The sequence below is a fragment of the Podarcis muralis genome, chromosome 4, assembly GCF_964188315.1.
Source record: "Podarcis muralis chromosome 4, rPodMur119.hap1.1, whole genome shotgun sequence".
Classification (NCBI taxonomy): Eukaryota; Metazoa; Chordata; class Lepidosauria; order Squamata; family Lacertidae; genus Podarcis; species Podarcis muralis.
Genome location: NC_135658.1, coordinates 34,177,838 through 34,200,553, shown reverse-complemented (window position 1 = coordinate 34,200,553; position 22,716 = coordinate 34,177,838). Strand labels below are relative to the sequence as shown.

At 43.0% G+C, this 22,716-nt stretch overlaps 2 protein-coding genes across 4 annotated transcripts in view; one reads left to right on the top strand and one right to left on the bottom strand.

The window, feature by feature from the left end:
- ATP1B1 (ATPase Na+/K+ transporting subunit beta 1) overlaps positions 1 to 6,661 on the top strand; it is a 32,141-nt gene extending 25,480 nt beyond the window's left edge. The window contains exons 4-6 of the mRNA XM_028726616.2: positions 1,524 to 1,708; positions 3,000 to 3,080; positions 5,229 to 6,661. Coding sequence (XP_028582449.1) covers positions 1,524 to 1,708; positions 3,000 to 3,080; positions 5,229 to 5,495 — 533 coding nt within the window. The 3' untranslated portion in view covers positions 5,496 to 6,661. The remainder of the gene's footprint in view (positions 1 to 1,523; positions 1,709 to 2,999; positions 3,081 to 5,228) is intronic.
- NME7 (NME/NM23 family member 7) overlaps positions 6,473 to 22,716 on the bottom strand; it is a 79,513-nt gene continuing 63,269 nt past the window's right edge. For all 3 annotated transcript variants that reach the window (XM_028726613.2, XM_077927170.1, XM_028726615.2), the window contains exon 12: positions 6,473 to 6,745. In XM_028726613.2, the coding sequence (XP_028582446.1) occupies positions 6,713 to 6,745 (33 nt within the window). In that variant the 3' untranslated portion in view covers positions 6,473 to 6,712. The remainder of the gene's footprint in view (positions 6,746 to 22,716) is intronic.

Below are 22,716 nucleotides of genomic sequence, written 5' to 3'. Positions count from 1 at the left end.
GTTGGTACGATAGCACTGATCTGTAATGTTTTGGGTTGGATGGAGACACCAGAACCCTACTGTTGTGTGTAGTTTTGCTATAGATTCATTATATATTTGCCAACACAGCAACTGAAAAGACCAGGCTGTAAGAAGCAAAGGAGACCACCTAGCTAGTACTGCTCGCTGTGTTTTGGATTGAGGGATCCATCCAAATACTTAGTAGGTTTTGGGACCCCCACCCCTAGTCAGGGGTCCAGGCATGTTTGCCACAGTTCAGAGGGGAACAACTGAGGGGAGGCAACTGCAGGGCAAAATTGGGGGGTACAAGGGAAAAGGTAGGCCTTCCCCTTCTTGCCCACTGCTCCTTTTCTGGGAATTGCTTACCCCAGAGCTTTCCATCCTATCTGGTGACAACCCAGATTCCAGATCTTGTCTGGTTGCCAGAACATGGCCATTTTATAAGAGATGGTGGGTCTGCGTACCACAGAACTGTCCACACTTTGCTCAGCTGAGAGGGCTGAGTCAGCACTCAGACTGCTTGCCCAACAAGACTTGCTAGCATAAAGCTTGCTTGAGAGGGGTTAGGGATGAGCCTTGTCCACTTGGTACCGGCTCAGGCAAACCAGCCTCATCAGTTGAGAATTGTGCACCTAAAGTAAACCTCTTTCAGTTTTAAAACTAGAGGAGAAGTCCTTCCATGGTAGCGTTTGGGGACAGTAATTTTGTTTGCTGCACCATCTTAGCTTGATGGCGCTGGTAAACCCCTAGGCCTTGTACACAAAATCTGTAAAGGACATCCCCCCCCCCCCCGCCGCCGCCCAAGGGATTTTGGGCACTGTGCTTTCTTAAGGGTTGCTGGGAATTGTAACTCTGTGAGGCGTAAGCCACAGCACCCAGAATTCTGCAAGGGAAACTTATTTGTTTTGAATATCAAGGTATATTGTGTACGGAGCCAAAGTCTCCAGTGAACATCTGGAAGGCACTGTAAGATTAACACAACAGCCCATGTTGGTGATGAAGCCACATGCTTGTGACCTTCCTAGAATAACTATTAAAGGCAAAGGAGCCCTGTTCTCTGTAGCATCTGGTAGACATGGGACAGGCCTCTCTGAAATGAGACAGAGCTCTTGTGATCCCCAAGCAGTTAGCTCATGCATGCAGTCCTTTTTAAACACACCATGATCTAGGAAAATGGCATGATCAATACTGCACATGTCACAGAGAGACTTGGTATACATGTCTGCAGGCTGTGTGTTTTGGTACCCAGCAGCTGCAAGCAATTAGATTAAAGCAGGAAAAATAAGTGCACGTTAGGAAATATTCAATTTTTCATTATCAGAAGTTTTTCTTAAGGCTAGGTGGATGCTTCCCATGCAAAATTATTACACTGCCATATGAAGCAGGTGTAGGATTCACCATTAGACACTTTTAGTTGGAGCCTTTAAAGTTGAATATCCCTGAGATGACTGAGGATTGTGGCAAGCTGACCAAAATGCATATAAGCAAGGTTTTTCTTTTTCTCCCCCACTCCCCACCTCCAGCTGAACCCTCCACCCACAAAGGCGAAGCTCCTATTGACCCCAGCCTGGGCAAGAAGCCATCTTGCAGGTTCCTTCGCTCCTGGCTGGACAACTGCTCTGGGATAAATGACCCCAGCTTTGGTTACAAAGACGGCAAACCATGTGTCCTCATCAAACTCAACAGGATTATGGGCTTCATACCGAAGGCAAGTGCTGCTAGGCCTGTTTTTAAAGGAAGGGGGTGAGAGGAAAATGTGGGATTTGGTAGCACAGCCACATAGGAAAAAGGAGGGTGCTGGGGGAGTCTTTGATCGTCTTATCTTCTACAAGATTGCTTATATCTACGGTATTGTTCCGTCAGTAAGGTGCCCCCATGTATAAGGACCCCCCCCTTATTTTTGGGGACTCAATTTTAAGAAAATGAGGGGAGATGGCCCCAAGTTTTTGAGCTTCTCCCCCCACGCAGCTGCAGGCAGGAAACACTCCCTAGATCGTTTTCCGCTCACTACGGCATCAGGGGAAGTTACGCTCCTGCCAACTGGCTGGCTGGCAGGCACACCGCTTCTCACCCCCATGCCACTTTCCGTGTATTGGACTACCCCCGTTTTTGGACACGATTTTTGAGTCGAAAAACCTCGGAAAAATACGCTACTTTCCATTTTCTCGTCTCTGCCACTGATCTCAAATAAACACCTGGTGGCTGCTTGGACTCTTCTTACCAGTGGAAACATTGTTCATCTTCTCGTCACACAATGGGGTGACCACTAGACTTGAGGCCCTGCTGGCTTTTAAAATACTGATCGTATGCTTTTTTGCCAGGAGACCAAACTTACTTTCTACTGGCAAGTGGCAGTGAGGAGGGCTGCTTACTAGACCAGCCATGTAGCAACTAAGAGGATTCTCAAACCTTTTCTGGATATTTTTTTCATTTGCTTCACTCCGGGTCTGTGAGCAGTATTTGGAGCTTATGTGTCCGCTGATGGAAAATCATGCTTACGTTGGCTGATTTGAGACTGTGGACCCAGCTCTTCCTCACAAATCTACTAGCCTTCCCCTATACGGCAAAGAAGAGCTCGAATAAATAAAAGCCTTTGTTAGTTTTAAAGTAGTTTCCGGATTAGAAAAGCACAAGTGGGGGAAATATGCTTTAATTATTTTAGTTACCACCTTTTCTTCTAAGGATTTTGAGGTGGTGTGCATGGGTCTCACCTCCCCATTTTATCCTCACAACAACCCTGTGAGGTGGGTTTCTCTGATTTTTTTTCCGGTCTATGCAGGTTCTGCAGACTTGTTTTCTTTTAATTTACAAACTGTAGGGCTCCTATTTTAATTTTAGTTTGCCCCATTTCACTTCCAAACTGATAGGCACTTAACCATCTTAACTGGCTTCTGGAGGGTATATTTGGCAAATACACTTATTGGAGAAAGGAGTTTGTCTTTTAGCAAGGGTTTTGAAGTTGGTTTAAACCATTTGTAACGTGCTTGTTTTCCTCTTAGCCTCCACTCAATGACTCCATCCCACCTGAGGTGAAGGCAAGATTCAACCCTTATATCATTCCTGTTCACTGCGCTGCTAAGGTAAAATAGTTCAAGTTCTTACCGTAATTTGTTGTAGATGGGGCTGCCCTTGAAGACTGTCCAGAGACTGCAGTTAGTTCAAATATACAACTGCTTGTCTCTAAATTGGGATCCTATCTCACCAGTCCTTGAGCAGCTACATTGGCTTCTGCCCAACATCTGGGCACCTCATTCACAGTGATGCTTTTGAAACCCGTATATGGCTTGGGCCTGGGAGACCTGAAAGATTGCTGCCTCTATATCCACGTAACCATACATTATGATCTCCCTTGGAGACTACTGCCACCATCAGAGGTGAGGCAGGTGGCAACTAGAGGCCCTAGTGACACCCTAGCTCTGAAAATCTGAAATACCTAGCACTTGTGTAATAAGCATTCATCATGGCAGGAAACCCTGGTCAAGTCCAACAGTGAAATGAATGCAGGTTGCTGAGCCAGGAGTACTTTGCTGATAGAGAAAGGTGCTTGCTCAGTGCTAGAGCTTTGTGTTCAAAAGGTCCCAGGTGAGATCTCCATGTGAAACTAGGAACCTAAACAGACCTGAAATCCTGGACAGTCAGTGCCAATCAGTACCAGCAATACTGAACTAGGCTGAGCAATTACTTGACCTGGTATAAGGCACCTTCCTATGTTTGCTCTCCTATATGTTGTCTGCATGCATGTTAGCTTTTAAATGGACCCCCTTGCCATCTCTCCTCTTACTTGCTTTGAGTGGTTCACTGTCTGCCCAAGCAAAGCTGTATCACTCTATACCAAGATAAAACAGCTGTTGCTTTTTCTAAAAGTAGAGACTCAAACAACACCCAAAGGAGAGAACCCAGTCCTTTGTTTTTCCGTTAGGAGCCGAGACCTGATACCAGAAGTGTCGACAGCTCCTGTCATGAGAGAATGTCCTTCAGTTGAAGCCAAACCAAGTCAAAATCTCTCCTCCTCTTCCCTGCCCAACAGGAGTTGGAGTGAGATCACTAAACACTGCCGTCTCTCTAGCATGTGGAAAAGAAGAGAGGGATGCAGGGAGAGGGGCAGAGAAAGAAATGCAGAATGGGTCCGTGTAGAAAAAGCGTGTGCTGGGTAAAAGGCAGCAACAAACCTCACCCTGAAAACGCCTAACCCAACCTCTCAACTTGATTCCAGTTGCCACACTTGTGTACTAGCTGCGAGATCTTGAGATGGCATGTTATATAAATGCTGAGAATGGGGAGTGGGGCTGTGGGAACATGTGTGCTAGCTCTACTTTGTTGTTCTTGTCACTCTGCATGAGTTGGGAGGACTACTGCCTCAAACAAGTACTTGTAGGGGCCCCACCTGCTTTTTATAACCCTGGGAAATCAGTGTTCTGAAACGTGTGGGGCTTCCACAACAAGAAGCTCCCTGCTTCAGATTGCCCTCCAACTTGTGCAGTGGAACAAAGAACTGAGAGGGTGGAGCTGGTGCGCTCATCACTGCAGCCATCCCTCAAGTATTTAATTAACATGCCATCATAATTCCTGAATAGGGCTATTAGCACATTCTGAAAGGGATGGAATGCTGAACACAGAAGAGCACTGTTGAATTGGACAGTCTAGTCCAGGCTATTTTATTTCCTTCAGTGGCCAACCAGGTGTTTCTCAGAATCTCTCAAGGAGGGCAGAAACTCAACATGGTCCTCTCTGTGTGTTCAGCTGAATGTTTGTGTACACAAGGAAGGCTTGCTTTTCTACAACTGGGAACCCTGGAAAGACAGGATTCCCAGTTGCACAGTTGTCAGTGTATGGACTTTCCAGATGTTCAACTGAATGCAAAGTTTGGATCAAGGACAGTGGCAGTGACCCCCCCCCCACTTGTCCATTCCTTCATGCATTCCTCATGACAGGGGGGGAGTGGTTCTTCCATCACTGTGGAAGTGGCCATCGCTGGATCTTCTGGCATGCTGCAAGTGAGGCCAAGGCAATCCATCTAAGGAGACATTACCCTTCACTCATTCCACAGTTGCAATCACTCAAATGTGTTGGAAAGGTACATAGAAAACTCAAGTGACTTTTCAGTGGGACAGTCTGTTTTTCAAAATGTGAGCTGTAAGTCATGGCCAAATAGTGAACAATAAAAATATGGTACGCAGAGCATGCAGAATGCAGAATTTGCAAGTGACTTCTCCCTTTCGTTCCTTCAGAAAGAGGAAGACATTGACAAAATTGGCACCGTGGAATATTATGGCATGGGTGGCTATGGCGGCTTTCCTCTTCAGTACTATCCGTATTACGGCAAGCTCCTCCAGCCCAAGTACCAGCAGCCCCTTGTGGCCGTGCAGTTCACCAACCTGACGTCTGATACTGAAGTGCGTGTCGAGTGCAAGGTCTATGGTCAGAACATCCACTACAGTGACAAGGATCGTTTCCAGGGACGTTTTGATTTGAAATTTGACATAAAAAGCAGCTGATCGCAAGCACAGTTTCTTTCTTCTCTCTCCTCTTAGCCATTTAAAAAAGTATAAAAAAGACAAAAACCTACTAGTCTTGAACAAAACTGTCATACGTATGGGACCTACACGTAATCTATATGCTTTACACTAGCTTTCTGCATTTAACTAGGTTAGAATGTAAACTTAAAAGTGTAGCAATAGCAACAAAGATATTTATTCTACTGTAAATGACAAAAACAAAACAAACACAGAATTGAGCCTTGGGACATGCCCATTTCTACTGTAAATTATTATTCCATAACTGACTTGTAGTAAGCAGTGTTTCTGCCCCCTAAATATTGCTGCCTTGTGAGTTTTATTTAGTGTACAGTACTATAGGTGCATTACTCCGATCATTTTTCAAGCCATGTATTATTGTACCTGTTTTCTACTTTCTGTGAGCAAATATTTGCTGTCCAAGGTGTAAATACTCAGTGGGACTAAAACTGGCATGGTACTTTTAATTATTATATTTTTGTTCATTTTTAAAATGGTAAAGGCCCACTTGTGAGATTATTCAGCAGCACTCCATAGAGCCTCCCCCCCTTCCTCCCTGTAGCCTTAGGACTTTATTTAGTGTGGTGGCAGGGAAAATTACCTTGACTTTGAAGCAACGCTAAGGAGCGTAGGTGATTATGTATTGTGCTTTATAGCGAATGTTGTCTTTCTATCTCTCTCTCTCTCTCTCTCTCTCTACTCCCCCTCTCCCCGCACCCATTCTGAAGTTGTGTGAGAAATCTGAGTCAGCCTATCACTCTCATCAGTGACAGGAATAATTATTTTGCTTTGTATATTTTCTTTTCCTGCTAGAGGCATCATATGCAGTGGTGCTGTCTTTATTGAATGTTTTAACCATTTCCATGGTGGAAGAATTTTATATTTATGCAGTTGTACAATTTTATTTTTTTTCTGCAAGAAAAAAAGTGTAATGTATAAAAATAAACCAAAGCCACATGTTTGAAAATAAATCTTTATTTTGAACTTTATGAAAAGCAATGCAGTTACCCCCATCAACTGGTGTTAAATGTTGTCTAAAGTGCAAACCTCTATGTTCTAACATATGTAATAGCCAGGAAAATACAGTGCTCTTGTTGATCTTGTATTTCAGTCAGGTTAAAACATTGGTCAATAAATGAATAAACACACATCTTCCATCCTGTGGCTTGTTTTTTGTAAGCCCCATAATTCTGCCGTCTCTAGTTGTCCAAGATGTTGAAAAAATACTGGACCTATGAAGAGAAACAAACTTATTGCAGACCATGAGTTATTTACAAAGCTGTAGTCGAAACTGTAACCTGAATAACCAGCTAAAAACGTCCTTTGCATTTCATGCACACTGTTTCGAAACCGGCTAAAATATGGCCTGTGGCCATAAACGACATGTTCTGGTTGGAGGAGGTTAGTGCTTTGCCTCCATTGCAGAGTGTAGGGAGACATTTGTTAGCAGGAAATGAGCAAACTCCTTCTCGTGTGTCACAAAATTAGATTGGTGTCCCCAAAGGAGCCAAACTAGCACATGCTAAGTTACAGATAGGTAGCCGTGTTGGTCTGCCATAGTCAAAACAAAAAAATTCCTTCCAGTAGCACCTTAAAGACCAACTAAGTTAGTTCTTGGTATGAGCTTTCGTGTGCATCTGAAGAATATCTGAAGAAGTGTGCATGCACACGAAAGCTCATACCAAGAACTAACTTAGTTGGTCTTTAAGGTGCTACTGGAAGGAATTTTTTTGTTTTAGCACATGCTAACTGATTGTTCTCTAAGTCCACAAAATGGGCTTACCTTTGGGAGCTTCCTACTAGCATCTCCTGCCGCTCCTTCCCCTTCCCAAATTTGCCTGTGCAGAGTGTGGCAGGGAAAGGCACCAGTGACTGGCAAATGTGAAGGACTAGAAAAACGCTTGAAAGCATAGCTGTTCCTCGGCATGCTCAGGAATGAAGAGGGATAAGACTTTATAAGCATGCTGAAGGTTGGGCCCTACAATGCCCTACACTGTTAGCCATCTCTCCCTGCTCCCAAATCCTTTCCAATGATAAAATCGCTTGCAAAAGGAAGGGAGGCACCAGGAAGAGTGAGCTGGCAGGAAGCCCATTCTAAAGCAGAGACTGTACCAATACTGGGCTTCTGATTTGCAATGGGCTTGATCTGGAGCAGGGGAACTCTGGATTCTTCTGAGTTCAGCATTGCAAGTGTCTCTTCGTACATTACAACAGTTCCCACCCCATTCTGAAACACTAGATGTGCCATTCATTGTAAGCAGCCATTAATGGATGTTATTCAATCAATTTTGTTAAAGTCCATGCTTAAACAAAGAATGGAACAAAGTGAGGTAGGGTGGCCATTTACACCTCACCAAAAAGGGAGGATAAAGGTTATGCAAAAAATGCATAAGGTGTGTACAGATGAAAATTTAGACATAATTACTCTTAATTTAAATAGTAGCACAATGCATCTCACTACAGTGGGGAACACTGACCAGGATTCTCGTGGGCTTTCTCTGCAGGTGGTTAAATACTGATGGGCAATTCAAGGCCCCTGCAATCCCTTCTTATGATTCCTTATCTTTAAAATGGACTTGCATCAGCAAGCCCTTCAACTAAAAAGCCTGTCCTCTGAAGTAAGACACATGGATACAACTCTTGAAACAGTTGGTTTATGGTCTCTTTCTTAGTGAAAGAAGTAAGTACCATTTACTTAATACAGTTTTACCAATCCTTTTCAGGTGTGGACTCTCACAGGTAATTTCCAAAGAACTAGAAAGTGGTGAGCTGATAAACCAGTCTCCCAGTCCTAACTGCTGGCTCTTGTGTTGAGCTCCTGCTCCTACTAAGGTAAAAAGCAAAAGGAAGACCTAGACTGACAATTATTTTAAAGGATTGGATACCAGAAGCTAGTATTGTAACCAAGGGAGCTGATCTCTGGGAATCCCACATGACACAACCCCCTTGGCACAGAAATTTATAACCTGTTCCCTCCAAAACCTTCCACGCAAACTAACTCTTTCCTGTTCCCGTATCTAAGAGAGAATTAATGGCTTTGCTTTTATCGCTCATCATCTCACCTTGGAGAACACAAAGTTGCCCTGCAGCATAGGAACGAGCGTCATTTTCATACTTGCTACCCTCCAGTCATCCGGGAAGTTTACATAGTTGTGCAACCCATAATAAAACCTGTTACAAAAGTCCTAACCGTACCACTGGTGCGTACAATTATCTCCTGAACAGTGTGTGCCCTAAAAGCAGTGAGAGGTCAGTTGCAAGACTCAAAGAAAAGCAAACACTTCAGAGAAGTGGAAACAGTGTTGCACTAAAGGCTGTGGTTAATCCCCTAACTGCTAGGAAATAATACTGAAACCTAGTTGGGAAAATTTCAGGGCTGAAGCCCCCAAATAATAAAACTGTTAAAACAGAAATGGAGGACAGATACTGGGCACTGTCTACAACGGCAAAGGTGTCTACAAAGGTGTCTTTCAACACCTTTGAAAAGTAAAGCAGGAATCCTTGCCACAACCTGAATTCTGCTATCAGGTGCATATTCGATAAGTGATGCTCTTTCATGCCTCAGCACAGGCATGATGCACTTCAAGACCAAGGGGCCAAATGAGACCATCTCTCTTTGGCCCTCAGGAATCCCCACAAGCCACGTCTCTCTCCAGGTCACATCATTCACCATTCCTGTTCTGCACTCTCCTCAAATGCTTGCCTGGATGAAGGATGGAGAGTTGAACCTCCTGACTTTTAACATAGTCTATATACAAAGGTAAGTGCCACAACCATTGCTCTGCCCCCTTTTGCATGTGGCCCCACCCACCTCTGAAATGTTTACCTTGGAAGTGTATCTAAAAGAGAAGGTGACCCCTCTGGCTAAAAAAATCTTTTCCTACTCCTGCCTCAGAGGAATTTAAGGCAGGATTACAGCACTATTCCACCAAGGATGATTACACTTCTTCAAACTGTATGAATTCCCACAGGTCCATCCTGCCCACAAATCCAGCAACTGATGGCAGCTACTCTCAGCCCTGGCAAATCTGCACCATCCATCTGCTTAGCCACTGCTGCTTCTACCACCTAGTCAATTTCTTCAGTGCTAGGTGCTCCTTCCTATACATGCAGGAATGAAACATCCTGGATTGCTCTATAAGGGACTGTACTTCAAACTTGCACCAGTCTCCCCCATCCACTGAGTTGTAAAGGGCAATGAGGGAATATCCTGAAAGCTGGAAAACCATGGCGGTCATGGTGATGTGGAGGCCCACTTTCCTGAGCTGCAGACCCTGGAGATAACAGGGTCTACAGCAAGGGAGAGCATGTGTCCCACACGCCTTCTCTAGATTACAGTTCCTACACAAACAGAAGGAGTAAAGTATTCAACTAACCTGTATGTAGAGAAAAATCCAACAAAAGTTTTGGGTTAGTTTATTTTTAAGGCTTTTGGGATTTGTGGGAGAGGGCACGCCCCAATTCTACAACAGGTGGATTTTGTCATTTCTTAATATCAAAAGATATTTCAAACATGTTATCGAGGGTATCACAAATATACATACAACTATGGAATAGAGAACTTGATGCCCAATGGTCTGACTTCTACTCCACAACTAAATCATTACCCTCCAAAAAGATTCAGGTGAGAGTTATTGGACACGGTACACATTTCCAGTCATCTGTGACCCAAAACGGAAGGAAATTATCAGATAAAAGCCTCCAGAATGCACTATTAAAAAGCCAGCCAGTCCTGTTCTGAGGCAGCAGCTGCAGATATGCCTGCAATTCACCAATTGCTATTTCTGGCAGGTCATTCTGGCACTTTTATTGCACTGAATCAGAACAATATATCCAACTTTTATTGAGTTGTAATTCCAGAGTCTTAGAATTCCTAAGGGGCTGTCCACTTTAAAAATAAATGAGACCCAACATACTCCTTTTGTCTACCATGCCTATTCTGTACAAAAGTGTGAACCTGTTCGGAGCCACTCCAACCCCTTTTAATATCTCACATTTCCTCCAAGGAACTCAGGGCGCCATATACAATTTCTCTTTCCTCTATTTTATGCTCGCAACCACTTTGTGAGGTATGTTAGGCTAAGAGAGAGTGACTGGCCAAGGTCACTCAGAGAGATTAATTGCCAAGTGGGGATTTGCCATCCTAAGTAAAAGTTTAACCTGTACAGCTACATGAAGTAGAAAATTACTTCAGGAAGGAAGGAAGGAAGGAAGACGTGAGATTCTCAGGATTCTAATATGCGTTTGTAAAGTGTACAAAAGGTTTTTTGGAGACTGCATGAATCCAGAACAGATCATGCATAATCATTTTTGCCCAAGCTTGGTTTGTAAAGTTTCCTCAGAATGCTTATACAAGAAAGCATGGGTAAAACAAAGAAACTGTGATATTTAGAATGCGAAAAAAACCCCACCACAATTCTCTCTCAGACAAGTTGTGAAGAAGATGATTTTCATGCCTTAACCACACACTCAACTTGAAGAAATACTATGAAACAAAACTGCTGCATTAATTAACATTGTCTAACGAGCACATACATTGTTAGAACAGTTGCACTCATATTTTATTTATTCTAAATATTACATGCATTTTTCTACTTGAAAGTACGAAGTAGTTAACAAGATTGAAAGCATGACAAAAAGCCACATGAAGCAATAAAATTACTCTACACACTATAAAAAGCAAAGGAACAAAAACGAGTGCACACATAAACCAGCAAACAGTGAACCAAAGTAATAGAAGAAATCAGTAAGAAGTGTATCTTTTAGCATTTCTGCAGGCTATTTCCTAGATATTTTCTTTTTATTATTTTAAAGGTGAGGTCCAAAAAGATGGTATGATGAAAACTGTAGATCATACAAGCTGTATGTTTGAACATGAAATGAGATGGAAAGTTTCATGTCTACTGCCTTCACCAGCACTCAAAATGCCCCTCTTCACTAAACAGCAAAATAATTTTGTGTGGGATTTTGCCCCTAGTAAATGGCTGTATTGCAACAGCAGCATCACCGAATGACAGGGAGAAACAATGGCCCTGTTCTTAATTATTTAAAGAGAGGAAATGTGGTACGAAGGACCAGCCTGTGATAAACAGGACGCTGCTACTTTAAATAATTGATTCTCCTGTTTTACAAATATGATGGCCCTCTGAAAAGGTGAGTTAAATTCCAAACTGCTAAAAGGTTGGCTGGATAGTCACCCAGAAGTTAATATGTAACAGAACCCTTAGGCTGTAATCCTATGCCTACTTACCTAAAAGGAAGCCCAACTGAACTCAATGGAACTTACTTCTGAGAAGACAATTACAGCATTGCACTGCAACTGAATACTAGGTCAAGAAAATGTAGGCTTGAAGCCATTTTTATACATTGTATAGTTAAACATTCTCACACTTTATAGTTTTTTATTGCAAATAAACCACAGTGCAGTGAAAATTTAAACTTGCATCTTTCAATAAATTTGAATTCTTGCGATTCTGCATTTTATTGCAGATTTTGTAATGAGAAAACAAATTACGTACAGCAACAGTGATAGAATGAGCAAGATCATATCCCAGCTTTCATTGGGGGGGGGGGATTGCCAGCTCTCATTAACGCAGAGACATATATTCAGAATTTCCATTTATTTATGTGTAGCTCACCGTATCGGGACGCGGGTGGCGCTGTGGGTAAAAGCCTCAGCGCCTGGGGCTTGCCGATCGAAAGGTCGGCGGTTCGAATCCCTGCGGCGGGGTGCGCTCCCGTTGTTCGGTCCCAGCACCTGCCAACCTAGCAGTTCGAAAGCACCTCCAGGTGCAAGTAGATAAATAGGGACCGCTTACTAGCGGGAAGGTAAACGGTGTTTTCGTGTGTGGCTCTGGCTTGCCAGAGCAGCTTTGTCACGCTGGCCACATGACCCAGAAGTGTCTCCGGACAGCGCTGGCCCCCAGCCTCTTGAGTGAGATGGGCGCACAACCCTAGAGTCTGTCAAGACTGGCCCGTACGGGCAGGGGTACCTTTACCTTTAGCTCACCGTATGGCAATGAAAGTTAAATGAGGCAGGTTCAGAAATGTTGCTTAGGGCTTGTGCTAGGCCAGGAAAATGTTTAACCTGGGTGGGGGGAGTCCAAATGAACAGCTGCTCCCCCTTTTCATATCACAAATCTGTTTCTGAAACTTCTTTCCATTTCAAAGGCATTTTATCACACAGCATCACTCAATATCATGCAGAACGACCACTGTCACAACAGTCAGCCAGCCAGCCTTTGCTCCTGCACCCCACCACAGGTCCATTCAAAAGTAAATCCCATTGAGTCCAGGGTCTCTTACTCCCAGCAGAGGTTGATTTAGGACTGCACAACTGGCTCCCCTGCAAAGGGTGCCAAACAGAGAGGGCATCATCCTGCCTCCTTCCCAAAGCCTAGTTAGTGCTTTCCCAACTTTGGGAAGGAGACAGGATTGCTCCAGGACCCTGCCAAAGCTTTACACTTCCTTCCCAAAGCCAAAGGCCTTGACTAGCCAGCTTTGAGAAGATGGTGCGAGGGGAGGGGCAAGGAAGACAGCAAATTTTGGCCTCACACAGGATGCCATATTCCCAAGGTCCGCCCCTGCTCCCAGGTATGTGGGTATAGGATGTCAGCCTTCAACTGATAAAAGCTTACTATTTTTCTTTAGGGACACGGGTGGCGCACTGGGTAAAAGCCTCAGCGCCTAGGGCTTGCCGATTGAAAGGTTGGCGATTCGAATCCCCGCGGCGGGGTGCACTCCCGCTGCTCGGTCCCAGCGCCTGCCAACCTAGCAGTTCGAAAGCACCTTTAAGTGCAAGTAGATAAATAGGGACCGCTTACCAGCGGGAAGGTAAACGGCGTTTCCGTGTGCGGCTCTGGCTTGCCAGAGCAGCGATGTCACGCTGGCCACGTGACCCGGAAGTGTCTCCGGACAGCGCTGGCCCCCGGCCTCTTGAGTGAGATGGGCGCACAACCCTAGAGTCTGTCAAGACTGGCCCGTATGGGCAGAGGTACCTTTACCTTTATTTTTCTTTAAATATCTGCCCAAAGGTTGATTCGGTAAAATGCGTGATGTGAGGAGGGCTTACTTGCTGTTAAATTCTTTTACATCTCTCATATATAGGCAGATGAAACATAATTGCTGGAGTTGGAATTGGACACCCACTCCACGTTGCAAAATTTATCAGGGCATATCATACCGGCTTTGGCACTGTTTCATATGATGAATGCAACCAAGCACACTTTCATTCCAAATTACGTATTTTAAATCAGAGGCAAGTACCATAGAAGAACAAGTTGTTTCTACAGAGGAAGCAAAGCAGATGAGCTGTAAAAACGTCACATTCAGCACTCAGAACCTTTAACGTCAACATTCATCAGTGAGCATGCTTCAAACTTGGCTAAAGTAAGTACATTATAACGCTGTGAAAAGGTGTGAGCAGTGGTTCAGGCATAGGACTCCAAAGGACCTGGGCACTGGCAAACATCACTGATGAAAACTGTTACAGTGTGCTAAATGTACAGAACAAGGAGTGCGGGCACACACAAAGCTCAGAGGCCAAACTGCTCTGCTTTGGGAGATTCCAATAACTAGCATTTTGCATTTCTACAAAGCGAGGTAGTGAATCGTGGCACCAGCACTCCTTGTCACATTTACATTCATTTCACAATTTCTCTTCCTACTCATCCTTCAGTCCCCAAATACGATTGCCCTTTTGGTGACCATGATCCAAAAAGCACTGGTTCCGCCTGCTATTTTGAAAAACAAAAACTGATCACATGAAAATGAGCTGACACAGACACACTCCGGGGGTCTGAGCTTCTACAATGATTCTTTTGGAGTAAAATACAATAAATCATTAAACAAATGGCTACTTACCATGGAGTGCATGTAAGCACTTTGTGAACCTGTAATCTGAACATTACCACCATTTTACTTCCATTGATTATTAATTAAAGTAAGGATATTTGGCATTTCCCCCCTCTCCATTAGACAGGATTTTTTTAAAAAAACCACAAACTGGTTTGCCAAGCAGTTACACTGGCACAGTGGTAAGTTGGCACTTAAATAGACCTAGCTGTCTCTGCGTACTACAAACTTCATCCAAACCCTGCTTCATCTCAAAGGTGGCTCAGTGAAATCTACTGCAGAGCTTCTGGCCTGGAATGCATTTAAGAGCACACACTGTTCTCCCTCCCACCACCATCTCAAGCATGGATCTACACAGCTCGACCACAATCTGTCCCCGTGTCACAACAGCTGTGCTGATATAGCAACAGTTTTTAAAGCGCTAGCTTATTTCAAGGATGGCAAGGAGCGTCTCCCTTCATTTTACGCATTCTTGTGGCATATCCTGAGTGCAACATATTCATGACAGTTGTTGGAATATGCCTGAAAAAGAAAAAGAAAACTTCTCATGGTTCCAATCTGCTGCATGGAACAGCTGTTTGGAGCAGATGGGGAATTTGGTGGTGGGGGGGGGGGTGTCTATATGAACTGTCTTGCTATAGGAATCCAATTGGCATAGTTCGGCATATGAAACTGGGCCAGATTACTGAAATCTTGCTATATGTTGTTTTATTTCATATAAAATCACACCAAGTGCTTTTCCATTTAATTAATTTTCCGCTAACAGAACTTGAAATCTAGCCTCACAGACTACTGGTTTACAGTGACTTTCTATGGTACTCTGCAATAGCACATGAGAAATTTGCAATCCAATTAGAGCATTCCCTCTTTGGGAAGAAAAGTTTGCATTATAGGGTTTGCCGAGAGTTTGGAAAACGAAACTATGAAGAGCACCACTGGGACTTTGGATTACTATTGTTATTATTACTGTACCATTTATCATATTTACTGAGGTGGCACGCCCTCTCCCACTTTGTGAAGCTCGCTTGGCTCCCTAGTATACTCTAGCACTTAAGAGGGAGAAAACCAGCGGGAAGGCGGCTCAAATGCGGGTGGAAGAAAAAGCCAGTGAAATGCAATCAAATATTGGTGAGGGTTCATCATTGAGCCTCCTTAGTTGCAGTGAAGGCAGCAAAGAAGGCTTATTTTGCTGCCTCCATTGCATCCTCATTGTGTCATCCAGCAGAACTTTTCCAGGTAGTTTGAAAAGCATTTTGAGGATAGAATTGTTTGCATCTGCCAGGACCTTGACTTCACTGTTACAGCAGATGAATCTTGAGAAGTGTTTAGAGCACTGACTAGTCCTGTTATGTTGGATGAGTTCCAATTACTAAGGATCGAGAATGTGGACAAGGTGCTTGGATCATTCAGGGCAACCACTTGCACTCTGGACCCTTGTCTCTCTTGGCTGATAAAAACTAGCAGTGGGGATGGCTGGCTGGGTCAGGGAGGTGATGAATGCCTCCTTGCGAGAGGGGGTGGTCTTTGCCTGCTTAAAGGAGGCAATGGTAAAATCACTTCTCAAGAAACCCTCCCTGGATTCAGAAAATCTATGTAATAACCTGCCAGTTGCCAATCTTTTTTTCTTGGACAAGGTTTTGAGCGAGTGGTCACAGACCAGATCCAGGCACTGATTTTCTAAATCCATTTCAACCAGGGTTTAGGCCCGGTTTTGGCACAGAAATTGCTTTGGTTGCCCCATATGATGACCTCTGTTGGGAGAGAGGCAAGGGAAATGTGTCCCTATTAATCCTCCTCAACCTCTCAGCAGCTTTCGATACCATCAACCATGGTATCCTTCTGGAACAGCTGTCCCAGTTAGGGGGGTGGTGTCACCACTTTGTGGTGCTTCTGGTCCTACTTGGATGGTCATTTCCAGATAGTGATGCTTGGGGTGTGCTCTTTTGCCCCCCTTAGCCTTCCTCAGGGTTCTGAATGCAATGCAATACTGGACCTGCAGCCCTCCAAATGTAGTTAAGACTCCAACTCCCATCGATTCTCAATTATTTGCCATGCTGGCTGGGGCTGATGGGGGTTGGAGTGCAACAACTTCTGGAGGACTTCAGGTTCCCCAACTCTGATCTACAGAAACATTTTTGATTAAAGACACATGGATATAATGGTATTTGTTTCCTTCAAGAGTGACTTTATCCGGGGTAGCTGACCTATAGCTCTCCAGACGTTGCTGGACTCCAACTCCCATCAGCCCCAGTCAGCATAGTCAACAGTGAGAAATGATGGGACCTGTAGGCTAGCAACATCTGGCCTATATGTACTCCCCATAATGTGTAGAAAAATCTTTAAAAGTGTGCATACATCACCTCAGTATTGGTGTACTTTTGCATACTTAAAAAAAAAGATTAGCTGACACTGTATCTGGAACCTACTTCACAATTACAACTTTTCAAGGTTAATTGTGACTGCACTGAATTCAAAGTTCAGTTATGTGCCTTAAAAAAAATCAAAGAAGGAAGTTGCTCAAAAATGTTTCTGCCACCAATATATTCTGATATATAATAATTATAGCCCTTTATTCAGTAAGCTGAAGAGGACTTTGCAATAGGTGTGTTACTGCTTTAGCTCCACTAACACAGGAGAAAAACAGCAATTCAGTTTTTATGAATGAAATGGGCTTAATTATGGGACAGCCAATAGCTCTTTAAATTCCTTCCTTTCTTTCCTGGCTCAAATCAGTCATGTGAGGGTTATTGATTAACTTCACTGTGCTTAGTGAAGGTATTTTCAGAAGGCGGAAGAAGCCTAAAGTCCAGGGTCAAACAACAAAGGGAGAGTCACTGACAATGAAAATTTCTCTCCCGTCGGAAAGTATAAGAGGCCAATATAAAATAAAATATGAACCACAGGTCTCCTGGATGTGACATTTCAGGATGCAGTTGGGTGGATTCAATGCTTGAATGCTCTTCTTTGTAAAAGAAAACTTCATGCACAAAGAAAACCCTCCTGTCAAGGGTAAGGTGAAGCTAGAATGTTTCTCCTCAACTTGCTAGTTTTCAAAGGACAACATTTTTATTTTTATTTTGTCATGTGGATAGTAAAGGATTTACCTACCAGCAACCCAAAGTAGTACAGTGTCAGGAGGTTTCTACAATAAAGTATACAGAGCTAGTCCTACAACATACCTCAACTTACTGTTGCTATATTGATTACTCTCTGGGAGCACCTTCTATCTATAAATAAAATATCACCACCACCTTCACCACCAATTAAATGGTGCATTTCCTGCTGGATCACTGGCATTTCAAGTGTTTCCTGAGATCACATTCCAGTTTATTACGTCAAATATTGGACAAACAGGATGTGTCAAGGTGGCCACAGATCTTAGCTCTCTCTTTCTAAACTTAGGTCAGTCAAATGATGCCCCCGGAGAAGGTAATGGTGTTATTCTGCTTAATTTCCAGAAACAACTGTACTGAAAAGGAAATGGTACCATTTTCTGTACAATTGTCCCCCAAATGGAAAAGGAAGGGACGCTGTTTCCCAACCCAGGGGCATTTGAGGTTTCTATTTGACAGTGTTGTACATCAGTTCAATTGGCAGCTTTTTTTTTTTTTTTTTTTTTTTTACTGGCTTAATTAAGTTAAAAAGAACAAATGAACAATTGCCTAGGCTGCCCCATAGTAAGAATCCCAACTGGCTTCTACCACCTGAAGTGAATGGTGATGCCACCCTATTCTTGTTGAAATTCATTTGATTGGAGGGGGCTGGAATTGAGGTAATTGAACTGAATTGGTATAATTAATGGAAGGGAAATTGATTTTGGAACCAAGTCTGGCTCATCTGGAAAGAAATTAACCAGTTAAGAACTGAAATGTGTGGTTTAGGATGAGGTTCTAATTTCATAATTGATTTGGATGGGCAATTAATTGGCTTGCCTTTTGTGAAATGTAAATTGTAGTAATGATTTTTAAAATGTGCATATATACATAGACATTAACATATTTAAATTGCTAATTTATTCTGCTTATTTTATGTAAACTGCTTAAGAGTTTGTTTGTTTTTACAATTAAGTGGTACACAAATCCCATTAAATAAAAGTAAGTAAACACAGGCAACTCTCGATTTACACACATCTGATTGAGGTGCGATTGTGCATGCGTGCACAGTGCTGAACTTGGAAGTGACCCTAAAACATCACTAAAAGGGTGGATTGGGGGCAGGGCAGAGCGCCTTATATGGGCCCCACTTTACATGGGGAGAATGCAATTGTGCTTATGTATTGCGTATGGACTAACCATGGGCCTTTGGTTGGTTCCTTGGAGAAGAGGATGCTTGGATGGGCCTTTGGTTTCTTAGAGAGGGATTCTTATAGCTGCTATTCAGAGGGCAAAACATACAATGGTACCTCAGGTTACATACGCTTCAGGTTACAGACTCCGCTAACCCAGAAATAGTGCTTCAGGTTAAGAACTTTGCTTCAGGATGAGAACAGAAATCGTGTTCCGGCGGCGCGGCAGCAGCAGGAGGCCCCATTAGCTAAAGTGGTGCTTCAGGTTAAGTACGGACCTCTGGAACGAATTAAGTACTTAACCCGAGGTACCACTATACAGGCAACATACAACTGCAACTGAACTTCTCAAAACAGCAGGAGATTCATGACCAGCTCTCTCCTATTGCTGTATCAAGTTTGGCCCAGAGACCGCCCTCAGGATATTGAAATGTGATATAGTTTACACAGAACCGCTCCTCCTTATTGTCTTTCCAAACTGAAGTGGGGACAGGAAGAGAGATTATGGTGGGAAAAGAACATCAAAGGGTTTTAAATTACATTTCTGGGTCATGTCACTCTAATGCCCATGACGAGAACATTCAGTTGAGAGTGTTCCTTTCCTGCTTGCTCTGAAGAGTTGCACCACACCAAGTCTCTTACTGCTACAGCACCTTATGACAGAGGACTTTAGCATCTAATGTTAACCCAATCAACATTGCTGCTGCACAACAGCTATTTATCTGGATATGTATCCTTCTCTATCCCAACTACACTGGGCAGCTAAGAGCAGTTTAGTTGTATACATGGGTCTAGTAGTAGTATTTGTGTTCATATATCACTTTTCACTAAAAACATAAATAAATGCAGAGTTGTTCACAAATAAAAATACGACACACACCACAGCAACAACAAATAATATAAGATTATGCATTAACATGACAAAAAGGTATTATAAACTCAAAATAGCAGTAAGGTAACAGAGGTTCAACAACTCAAAGTGCTGCACTATAATGAAGACCCAAAAGCCTAGGTGAAGAGGTGCCACTGGTACTGAAGTTCTGATAACATCTGATGCACCTCCAGAGGCAGAGAGTTCCACAGGTACTTAAGCTCAAGCTGTTTAGGGCCTTCGTTGTCAACATCAACATCTTAAATTGGGTTTGGAAATATTTATTTATTTATATTATTTATATTAATATTATTATATACCCCACCCATCTGGATGGGTTTCCCCAGCCACTCGGGGCAGCTTCAAGCACAGTTAAAAACATAATAAAATGTCAACCAGTACAGTTCATGCAGAACGGGTACAATAGTTTTCCAAGTTAGCATGCTGTTCAGGGCAGCATTCTGCACCAGATGCAGTCTCTGAACAGTCTTCAAGAATAGCCCCAATTAGAATACATCTAGACAGGAGGTTTCCAGTTCATTTATCACTGTGGCAAAGTTATCCCCCTTCAGGAATGGCTAGAGCTGGAAATGGACACTCCTAGCCTAGCTGCATAAACCAGACCTCAATCTTTGCCTGCTTTCTTCCCACAGTCTCTCACACACAGGGCGTTAAGTCTTTCATTATCACTTTAGATATGTCTAATAGGAAGACTACTAGCTTGTGATAATGTCTAAATGTGCTTTTCACATAACGTAACGGGATTGTTGGGCAAATACTCATACTCACAAGAGTGTGGAAGATATTTTTGGAGGCCACCATGCTAGCAGCAACAGAATGCCTCAGAACAGAGTCTCTTATTGCCCTTAATTTTGTCAGTAAGATGTTTTGCTTACCAATTCCTCACCTGCTAAAATACCTATTTTTTTGCAGTTCTTCACAACCCACTTCATAAGTAGTGTCAACATTTTGAATAGAGGAATGAAAACATTGCATGGATCCATCATCTCTTAACGAGTTAACTTCACTATTTTCAGTTTGCCCGTATTATGTTGCAACATATTTTTAAGTATACTTAATCCGTTCACAATATGCAGATGAAGGACTAAAACAAGGCTGCAATCTCAAGCATCTTTACTGAGAAGCAAGCCCAATTGAAAGTAGGGCTTGCTTCTGATTATACCTGCTTGTGATCAGGCTGTCAGAGATAAAAACTATAGAGATGTTAGTTGTAGTGGTATAATTAACTCCTCTACAGTTAATGGTCTGTAGTGTGTGTTTTTAAATCAATTTCATTAACAACCAATATTAATATTGTCTGACTTTTAAAAATAAGTAAAACGGTAGCCTTATACCATACTGGGGCAGAGAGGAGAAGGAGATCGGGATTTGCAGCTTTCTATGCAAATTCTTTAGGCAACCCAGTTTTGCTGGAGTAGAAGTACAGTGGTACCTTGGTTCTCAAACTTAATCCATTCCGGAAGACCTTTCTAAAACCAAAGCGTTCCAAAACCAAGGCGCAAAAGTAATGCAAAATGGATTAATCCGTTCCATACTTTTAAAAACAACCCCTAAAACAGCAAATTAACATGAATTTTCCTATCTAATGGGACCATTGATCCATACAATGAAAGCAATAAACAATGTACTGCAGTCACACAATCAATCAATCAGTAGCAGAACTGGGTTCCACACAGTCACAAAAACAAAACAAAAAGAGCTGTAAAAACAAAAACACAAAATAAATAGCAAAAACAGACAGACCTCAGCGTAACACTCAAAATGGAAGTGTGGCACTCAAATCGGAAGCGTAACACTCAAAACGGAGCACGCTCAGCTTCCAAAAAACGTTCGCAAACTGGAACACTTACTTCCAGGGTTGCAGTGTTTGGGTTCCAGGTTGTTTGAGTACCAAGGCGTTTGAGAACCAAGGTACCACTATACGAAGAACATTATGGATGAAGCCAAAAGCCACAATCAAATGGCTTTGATAAAACTGGCCACCACTAACCACTTTGTAACCTGAGGCCACAGAAAAAGAACTCTAGATGTGCATCCGAGTGCAGGAATTTCAAACCACTGACTGCAATTGCCAGGGAATCGGAAGGCAGCGTTCAGTGCGCCATTGCATTATTAATGTGACACTGATAAGACATCCATTGCAACTGCTGAATAAGGTCCAATTGCCAGGTGAGAAGTAACCAGTACATAAAGCGCTGTGTTGGCATTAAAGCTGCATCAATGGGTGACTGGATTACAGAATGGAAACAGAGTATTGTGCCTATGTTATTAAAAAGAAATGCAAAGCAAAGGCTCACACTATTTGCAAAGCACTATCACCCCACATTGCATTCATTAATTCATTCAATTTCTTTATTACCCTTCATCCAAATATCACATGGCAGTTTAAAATATAAAAACACAAAAAATGCATATCATAATAACAAACAAAAACATGTGTTATTCTGTATGACTGTTGCCCTTTCCTCACCAACTTGTTCTAAAAGGCAAACTGAATATCCAAACTTCAGATAAATGCTGATATATTACAATTACACTAAAAACAAGTCACACTCTGGCGCAGAATATGCTCTTTGCAGCAGAGAAGGCCAATGGTTTGCAAGCCACAAAGATGTAATTGTCAATACTCTGTCTTTGGCCCATATTGATTTACTGCATATTGATAGGGTCCATATGTCAGGGACTGGGCAGAGGAGGAATGGTGGAGACCGCCTCTCCAGCCTGACCCTTCCAGAGAAGAGGAAGACAGTTCCGAATTACAACAGGGGTTTGAGGGAAGTCACAGCTCAGAGGAAGATGAGGGGAGAAGTTGGGAAATAATGGGAGAGGAGGAGGAGGCAGAGCCAGAGCAGCAGATGGCTGACAGGTTATCACTAGAAAGCATTCCAGACCCACCATCTCCCAGAACCCGGCGAGCCTTAAAAGTAGGAAAGCAAAGAGCTCGGAGACAGACAGCACTAAGCGGCACCCATAGAGGCAGTGATGCTGAAGATGAATGAGGAAGTGAGAGAGAAGGGGCGGGTGGAGATTCACTTGGGACAACGCCATTATCCGGGAGGCTGTGTTCCAAGTCTCTCTCTATAAATATAGAATAAAAAGCAGATGGTAAGAACTTTCCCTTGTCTGTACGTTCCTGGCAACCGGCTGTGGGAGCTGCTTACAGCCGCCTGACA